This window comes from Bombus vosnesenskii, unplaced genomic scaffold (genome assembly GCF_011952255.1).
Source record: "Bombus vosnesenskii isolate JDL3184/JDL3185 unplaced genomic scaffold, Bvos_JDL3184-5_v1.1 scf7180000013304, whole genome shotgun sequence".
Classification (NCBI taxonomy): Eukaryota; Metazoa; Arthropoda; class Insecta; order Hymenoptera; family Apidae; genus Bombus; species Bombus vosnesenskii.
In genome coordinates this window covers 298,262-307,821 of record NW_022882953.1, presented here as the reverse complement: position 1 = coordinate 307,821, position 9,560 = coordinate 298,262, and the positions used below count along the sequence as shown (strand labels likewise).

Below are 9,560 nucleotides of genomic sequence, written 5' to 3'. Positions count from 1 at the left end.
TATGCACCCATAAATCATTGATCTTGCGCAAGTAGTCAAGAAGAGATGTACCAAGGCTAAAGTATTTGTTGTTACACGCCAAGGATCGTCTGTGTAATTTTTCCCAGAAGAACGGAGGAACGTTTGGTAAGATGAAATGATCGATGATCAAGGATCTAATTATTACCTAGAATGTTCTAAGTTCTATGATTTAGAGTTTCTACGTTTTACGGTTTAATAACAAAACAGTTTAATAATAATAACTATACGCTAAAACAATGAACACAAACATCTTTACCTGATACAAAGAATTGCCAGTGACATAAGCAGCAATATAGTGCGATCCGAAGTGCTTGATGAACCGAACCACGCTGGCAGTATCTCCAACAGTGACGTTTTCTGTTTCCCGGAGAACAGCCTCGTCCAGAATCATCGAGTCTGCTGTAACAGCCAATTTCTGATTCTCACGGAACCTGGCAACGCGTACCAGCACGTAACAATGTTCACCGGTGATGAACGACGAGTTGATGCCCAAATGACGAGCAATGGCCGCCTTGGACCAGCTGGCGCTAAACGCTCGCCATGGCCTTTCCAGTCGTTCAAACGTGAAGTCCCGGAAGTAAGCTTGCAGAAGTTGACGAACATTATCGCAGAACTCCATATGAAAGTCTCCATCGAACACCGCTGCCTGTTGGCGTTGTTTGGTCGTTATGGGGGTTGGATTCCTGAAAACATCTAGGGTCGGTTCTCGGAAGATCCAAGTATCGGTGTCGTTTCTGGGGACCACTCTCATGCTGATGCTGAGGTAACCGTAACGGCTGAAGATGTTGACGGCGCCGCCGAGACGCGGCCTCTGCGACCCGTTGCTGAGCCGTACGCCAGCCAGCAACGAGATCATCCACGCCAGGAGCAAGAATCGCGTGCGTGACCACATCTCTCGCGGCTGCCTGCGGCGAAACCACCTGGAAACATACGATGAGATTGCTTCAACACTGAAATAATATCAAGTGCGTGATCTTATATTGTGAACTAGGATGGAAGAAGCTGGGAATATAAAGGAGTTTTGGCGAGCTGGAATCTTTCTTTATTGAGAAAGTTATATCGAGGATATTTTTTTTTTTTTGGACTGAAATAACGTTAGGCGTGAAGTTGGATGGAAGAAGCAGAGAGCATAAAGGATTTTTGGTGATCAGGAATCTGTATTTATTGAGAAGTTGTATGGAGAATAAATTAAACAAAAAAAAAAAAAAACAAAGAAAATGAGATAATATTGAATACAAAGTATGATGAAACTGGAAGTGTAAAGAATTTTTGAAAATTAGGAATTTTTATATATATAGAATAAGCTGGGAGAAAGTGGTACGGAATGTAAAGAAACTTTAATGATCAGGGATTTTTATTTGTTAAATGGGTTTTGATTAAAATTCAATTTCAGATGAAATTGAAAATAAAAATGAACAATTTAAATTTCCAAAGATCTAAATGCTGAGATGAATACAAGTTTCGAACACGAATGAAAATTTACGCGTGGTTCTGAAAGAAGATGAGTTCCTTACATAGGAATCGTCGGTAAGTATCGATTCCACTAATATAAAACATAAGAGGATTGCAATTTAGCGGATACCTAAGCCGACCGCGTTTCGCTTTGTAACGTCTTTGCAGATTCTTAACATTCCTTCGCTGATGTTTCTTATCGTAACAACTTTCGCTAAAATCTCTGACATTGTAGGAACCGTTAAAATATGTTTCACTGGAATATGAAAGTTTGCTAAGTGCTTTTTATACGGATTCTATATTCATTAGAAACTTTCGATATTTCTTTGTTACAGTACTTAATTATTTCTATCTCGTTATATGGTACCAGGTATAAACATAACAAACTTTAAACATTTATCTTCGAATGAGATTTTCTTTCATTTTGAATATACTTTTCTACAAAATACAAGTTGGCACGCTACACTGAAATATCAATCATGTAACAAATATAAATAAATATACAAATAAAAATAAATATAATTAGAAACTAATTTTACGTACAAAACGGAGCAAGCATTCAAATATATTTTAAATATTCATTTAGAAGGTCTAATTGTTCCAAAAAAAAAAAAATGTTTAGAAAAAACTATGATCAATAGAAATAATGAAAATATCAAGGAACATCTTACAGAACCGATCCTCGAGACAAGTAGCAAACGACACAAACTTCCTCACACCATCGGCAAATTCATTCACAGTTTCGCGCCACAATTAATCGAAACTACTAATCCCGCGATATCAGGAACTTGTCCAATATAAAAACAGATTATCATTAAAATTATACATATATGATATACAAGTTACACAAAATGTTACAAGTCCTTCTTAAAATGAACCTACGAGTGGCGGAACAACTCGTGTACTCAGCTGGAATCTACCGGCGCTTCGAAACCGCGAGTGCACGCGCGACGCAACGAGTCCGCCGGTAGATCGCCACGAGTTATCTCGTTTTGTAGGTCTAGGTGCACATCGTCGAGGCATTTGCAGAAGCAGTACGTGGCCTTCATCCCCACCTGTCTACCGGGCAAACACGCTGGTCTAACGCGGTTCTCCAACGTGCGAAGTCGGGTCTCCATCGGTCGGACAAATGTTTCAAAAAGTTCTAACCCCTTCTTTACGAACCATATTGCTACCGTAATAGTTGCTATGCATTAGGCCCTTTCTTTCAAAAGTTTCTTCCGTTTTATAAGGAAATAGTGGATGCACGAGATTTGCCGTTTTATATTATTTTATCGAATTACGCACGATACATTTTGTTTTATCAAGATAAAAATCACAACGTTTGACTGATTTGGTTTCATGTTTCTATAAAGATGCGTTGTTGTAAAAGACGTGTCTATAAGAGAAAGATACTTTTCGGACAACCTAATACAAGGAATTCGCCGTAAATATTCGCTTCTGTCATAAAAGTCAACGTTAATTTTGCCAATGATACCTGGACAGTTTTAGTATTTGCGAAACCAAACAGCCCGTGACTCCTCGCTATTACGCAATTGGTAGTTATAGCGTTAATAACATTGTTTTATTACCAGAAGAATATCATTGATTTGCAATCTCTCAAAATTTAGTCATTTGGTCTGCAGAAAGTTTCCTCAGAGAAGAAGAACTTGTCCATGTATATCTTCTAAAGCTTTGAGTTAAAGACTTTGAACTTGAGATCCTTCGATATTTATTATATAATTTATTATTCATTCGTAAAATATTCGTAAGGTATTCGTTATGAATGTCACTTAACATTTTCAAGTTCTTACGAATTCTTGCATTTGTGCGCATTCTGCGAGACTGATGCAGCCTCGGCTTGATCCTCCTCTCAATTAACTTAAGATCCGTAGATTTTTTGTCTTCTGCAGGCTCGAGGAGGATATGCAAGGTTTCGGGCTGCGGTCAATCGTTCGTCTCGGTTGGCCGCGTGCACGCGAGCCCGTTCATCTTGATGAATGTCCACGCGACACGATTGATCGTTATGCACGCAGGCTACGATTTATGCACCGCTCTGTGTTAACGGTATATCGCTCGCGGACTGCGTTTGACAATGAAATGCCTCGAACCATTTACTTCCGTATTGATAATTGGAGAAGACGTAAAATTGCGTTGAAGATTAATAAAAGGTGAGACATTTTAAGATTCGCTCATTTAATAAAAATAAAACTAAAAGAAAAATCAGTTATATAAATACATAAATCATGATAAAATAAATAAAAGATGATGACTTTTAATTTTTTTAACTATGCGTCATTTCGGAAAATCTGAAAAAATTATGAGTTAATACGTAAAATTGAATTAAAAATACGTAAATGAGTTAATACGAAAATACGAAATTAATACGTAAAATGTTGATACGTTCACCATCTTCCCTTCCTTTTCTTCCCTTCTTTTTTTCTTTCTTCTTTTTTTCCCTTTCTTTTTAGTGGTCATTTTTTAGTGTGTTTGTGTGTGTGTATGATCGACCTTCATCGATATTCATTAACATAGTAACATAGTAACAGGTTATTATAATTTCTCTGGTTATTGATTGTTTTACGACGTAATTATTAAATTACGTATTTGCGTAAGAGGAGCTTTTTCAAGATTAAAATATCAAGTGAAAAAATTCGAGGAATAATCTTTAGAGAAAAATCAAGTTAATGATATGACGCAAAGAATGATTGGAACGTATCTTTGAAACAATCCGGAAGTGATAAGAAGAGTACGTGATATAGCGACCAGACGATTGCAATGTTGCATTGCTGCAACAGATATACCACTTTGAGTATCTTGTGCGAAACAATTTCGTTGTTTTCTTTCTTTCTTATATTCAATGTTTAATAAACTTTTACTACAGCTCATTGAAATCGGCTAATAATCCTATTATTTTACAACTAGTAAAACAAGTAAGACACGTAAACCTGATGAACTTAAATATTAACTAAATATAATTCTGAAATTGTTGGAAATCTTTCAATTAAAAAAAGAAAAAAAAGTAACTATCGACCGATTATAAATACTGGCAGAGGTAATTAAATTTTATGTTAAAAATTCCAAACTTTTGAAAAGACCAATAATCAATAATTGAATTTATCGGTTCACTCTGTATTCTAAAGAGCATGGCGGAATAAGCATGTTAAAATGTGTACCGCTAAGCCAAATTAAACTTGTGACACGTCAATCGAAAGAGCTTCTTAGGAAAACCATTCCGGCAAAGTTTTAGCCATCTAGCCCCTATTATTAGTATAGTTATTAACCTAAACACGATTTAAAACTTATGCTTGGTTTATTTTTTGTTCTACCATATGGAGAACTATGAAAAAGATCTGAGATGCTATAGCCGTGACGTTACATATCTGGCAATTTTTCCACATTTTTCCTGTGCTATTTCTAATCTATTTTTTAAAAATCAGAAATGTTTAAAAATGCCAAGTTTGTATTAGTGTTATTAAACAATGTATAGATTTCTGTATTTATACAATTTATATAAAGAGCATATCATATGAATATTATATGCAATTCTAAATAATTTTATTTTTATTAAATATGCGAATATTAAAATGTCTCACCTTTTACTAATCTTCGTCGTTGTCAACGTTGATCGCAAGATTTACTCGCTCAACATTGAAAGTTTTGTTGAGTATTTCAGCAGGCCTTATCGTGTACGCGACATGATTTTTATATATAGAATGCGATAAATAATAAATTATCGCAGCGATGCGTGAGGAACAAAAATGTCTTTCTATTCTCGGGCAGTCAATTGAGTTTGGTATGTTCAGTGCTGCAAATAATTATAAATTCGAACATATTTTCTGTATACGCTTTATGCAGCACTTGTACGTTTTATACTGTTTTTAGTGTTGACAGTATCAATAGTGTCATATCATTACTTTTCTCCAAATAACAATTTAAAAATCTTTCTTGCTGGATCCGATCGACTATCTCAAGCAGTGTGATACTTGCTAGAGGTAATGGATTCAAAAAATAATATAGAGCAATGTTGTTTGAAGGAAAATAATAATGAATGGCTGCTAGAGAATAAAAAGTCACTTTTGTGAATGTGCATTGTGCAAACAGTAATGGCACTCTTGGGTTTTAGCTTGCATATCGCTGCGATAATTTACTATTTATCACATGTTGGATATATAGCACACATTACAAGCTTTGCTGAAATACTCAACAAAGCTTTCAATGTTGAGCGAGTAAATTCTGTGATCAACGTTGACAGCGACGAAAATGAATAAAAGATGAGACACTTTAAGATTCGTTCGTTTAATAAAAATAAAACAAAAAAAAATCAGTTATATAAATACATCATAAATCACTCTTACAGACATGGAAAGATAAAAGACGATGACTTTTAATTTTTTAGCTACGCGTCATTCCGGAAAATCTGAAAAAATTATGAGTTAATAAACGTTATAGGTAGCTTCTACTATAAAAACATAGATGTTGTCATTTAATAACGCCAATAGAAAATTGCTATTTTCCATTTCAATTATCCTTCCTAATTTTTAAAAAATAGATTCCGCACTGAAAAAATGTGGGAACACCACGGCTATAGTAGCTCAGATTTTTTTCACAATTTTTTATAGGATAGAACAAAAGAAACCAAGCATAGACTGTAATGTTTAGGTAAATAAGTACCCTAATAATAGGAGTAAGGTACTAAAGGTTTGTTGAAATGTTTTTCTCGGCAAGTTCTTTCGATTGGCGTATCATTAGTTTAATTTCGCTTAGAGGCACCTTTAACAACCACCGTTTTTTTTTTTTTAATTTAAATATAATTTTAGTTACAAAAATTCAGCTTAATATTTTATCCTTTCAAATTGCAAAAAATATTCTATTCCAATAGGAAGCACATTAATTATGCCACAAACTTTTCATAATAATCTAATAATAGGCTTTATGAATCTCTAAAAACTTGCTTTGAAGGTTAATTCGTCGAACCTTCGCCTACCTCTTTTTGTTCCATTTAACGACGTCTATGAAAAGTCTACTTTAAGAACGAGGCTTCCTAGTAATATCGTTAAACGCTTTCGCTCATGCATAGATCGCGTAACGAACGAAGGTTGTGCTAAGCCCTTGGATTTCTTCCAATCTGGCAATCGTCCTAGCGACGCGAATGTTTTGCAACGATTTACATCTGAAGGAATATCGGCTGGTAATTACTTGTTGAACGTTTCTCTGTCCAAGGAATGTGAACAATTACGCGGTTGGCTCGGGTGTACATTTTATGTTTGCGTTCGTGACTCGAATATGTTGGAGGAAGACTACTTTCTAGTATGTTGTCTCAATGAAAATGTGCAAATGCAGTATTCGATGATTATACTAATCCACAAAGTAAATCATCCTAATTTATACCGTGGCTCTAAGCATAAAAATTAAAATTAGATTATAATAGATGGAAAGAAGAATTCTAGTGAATATATGTTTTATATCTTATAGTTTTAGTAAATTTATTATTTTATAATCTTTGAACATTAACTTTTATGTATAGTAGATCCTCTCTTATCCAAACTAATGGTAGTATAGTAAATAATGAATTAAGATTAATTGACAGATTCTTCAAATATTTATGGATCCAATATCTTTTTGGCTGCTAAGTCACATAATTTTTTCAACATAAGTAACCGCATAGATTTACATTCTTTTTGTACTTAGAGCCGTCGAAGTTTTTCCTCGAATGCTTTGACAGGAGGAAGCGCGTCTCAATTATCACGTTCGTTTGCTTTTTCTATTTGCATAAAATCGTCATTATTGACGTCCTCGTCGCAATAAAACCATTTCATTACACCGGTATATTTGAACTTTTCCTATTATTCCCGGCATCTGAGAAATCTATGTGTTTTAGATAATTGTCAATACCACGTTTTCGTTTTTTAGTGTCTACAATGGTGGCTTTTCAACACCATCTATTTCTGTTAATTCCGTTGCATCCGCATTATTTTCGAGCTTTTTAATTATATCGTATTTTATTTATAATCAAAATTTTCCTAATCGAATAAGAGAAAAAATACATTGTATATGAACAGTAATTCGGATTAAGTTTGGATTAAATTCCTCGTAAAGAATTTTTCAAATATATTTGTCTGATATTTAATTATACTTTTGTTGCTATTTTAGTATTTAATATTAATCCTGCTCTTTCCCGATTGATTTATGGGAATTTGGGTGCTATTGCATGAAAACGTGTGTATTGAATAAATGAATAATGGAAATGAGTTCAAAGGAAGAACGTTTCAAACGAAGTACCGTATTGGAGCATCAATTAATACGGTAAAACGTGATTGTTTCTCTCAAGAGCGTAGCCATAACGAGGAAGAAACGGAAATTCATAAGAACTTCTCTGGTTTAAAAGCGTCATTCCTGGAGTATAACGTTTCTTGGAACGTGTTATGCTATAATGTTACATTTGTCTCGTGATAAAATACGAAAAATAAATCTCTGGCATTTATGATATCGTTAGAACGCGGAAAGTCATAGAATGTCATTCACGAAATTAATATTGTTACTATGTTATATGTGCACTATGTTTAATAGTAGCATGACAAGCTCTTTGCTAATTCATCTATTGGAGTTATTTGCAGAATTAAGATTAGAATTATTATTACCTTAGAATCTGTCATAATCTCAAAGTGAAATTACTATGGAGACACGTGAAGTAATTAAACCACCGTTGAGTAATAACATAGTTTCTAACATTTTTGCAGAAGAAATATCTAATTTCACATCTGTTTTTAGCATACAATAATTGGCAAGTAAGAAGTTGCTACAAGCATCTCATATAGAATTACGTAATTCTGTCAATTTTAACGGAGAACGAACAAGAATTGCAATATTGTATTGTAAATAAAAAAAAGTTTATTAAATCTATATCTAATATTAAATTATCTAAGAAATAAAAGAGTACATTCATAAGCCATTATGTAACATCTGTGAAGTAAGTGTACAAGAAATTATACAACGCACAAGATGTATAATGTAGGCGATGAGAAATCGATATTTATCATTTCAGTGCCGAAAGTTAGTCTGTGGATCTCACAGGATCTATGGGATCCAAAGTTCATAAAATCATCTATTAATTATTAATTAACTACTGCGCTGAATTTTTGATACTACGTTGCTCAGATTTCATAGAATTAATGTCATAATGTAGGGTCGCTTGCATCTTCGTTCTAACGTTAGGATTAAAATAATACGAAGCATAATGTTCACGATTTATCGTCGATGATGACTTATTGTGTTACGAGTGCATACTGTAACAAAATGTTACAGCAGAATGAATACAGGCCTTAACAATCGGGTACTGCGAGATGAGAGTGAAAGTAGAATTGAAATCTTCCACACGATATATCTAGACTGTGTACTTGCATTTTTGGATTCTTTTTATTTGCAACACGATATTGCAATTATTGTTCGTTTTTCGTTAATATCGACAGAATTATGTCATTTTATACGAGATGCTTGTAACAGCTTCTTACGTGCCAATTATTGCATGCTAAACACAGATATGAAATTAGATATTTCTTCTGCAATTATGATGACATATATCAGAATGAAGGGCCGAAAAATGAATAAGAAGATACAACAAATATTCACAATCGTTCCATGTTTTGCAGTGATATCGTTCAGAATGATTTCCTAACCCCAATCATCTCAATTTGTTCTACTACTAATAATGAATACCAACTACTACTAATAAGAATCATTCCAAAATCGACGTGAATCTTTTATTTTACAAAATCCATATGTTTCTTAACATTTTTTATATAACGATCCAAAGTATTGGAACAAAGTTTGTGACATCGAAAGAAAATAAAACTTTCAGACCCTTTCTACTGAAAACTTTTATCAAAATGTTTAACAAGCATCTACCTAAAAGTATTCTTCTCAAAGAAACTATTACTAGCTGCAATCAAAAGATTGGTCAGCTATTATATTCTAAGCATCCTTCCTTGATGAAAGAACATTCACACCTACGCGTTATAGACTTACATAATAGGAAACTATTTGTCGATTTATCTCGAAAGGAAGATCGTTCCACATACCTAGATTCACAGTAGCTGTGTTGCAAACAA

General features: G+C 33.9%; 1 protein-coding gene across 2 annotated transcripts in view; it reads right to left on the bottom strand.

Annotated features, from left to right (window-relative positions):
- LOC117234368 (torso-like protein) overlaps positions 1 to 9,560 on the bottom strand; it is a 33,970-nt gene that overhangs the window by 3,235 nt on the left and 21,175 nt on the right. The window contains exons 1-2 of one of the 2 annotated variants that reach the window (XM_033495492.1): positions 2,145 to 2,308; positions 278 to 941 (exon numbers count right to left, since the gene is read on the bottom strand). In XM_033495492.1, the coding sequence (XP_033351383.1) occupies positions 278 to 913 (636 nt within the window). In that variant the 5' untranslated portion in view covers positions 914 to 941; positions 2,145 to 2,308. Of the gene's footprint in view, positions 1 to 277; positions 942 to 2,144; positions 2,309 to 9,560 lie in introns of those variants that run through there. The other variant, XM_033495490.1, reaches the window with a different exon arrangement.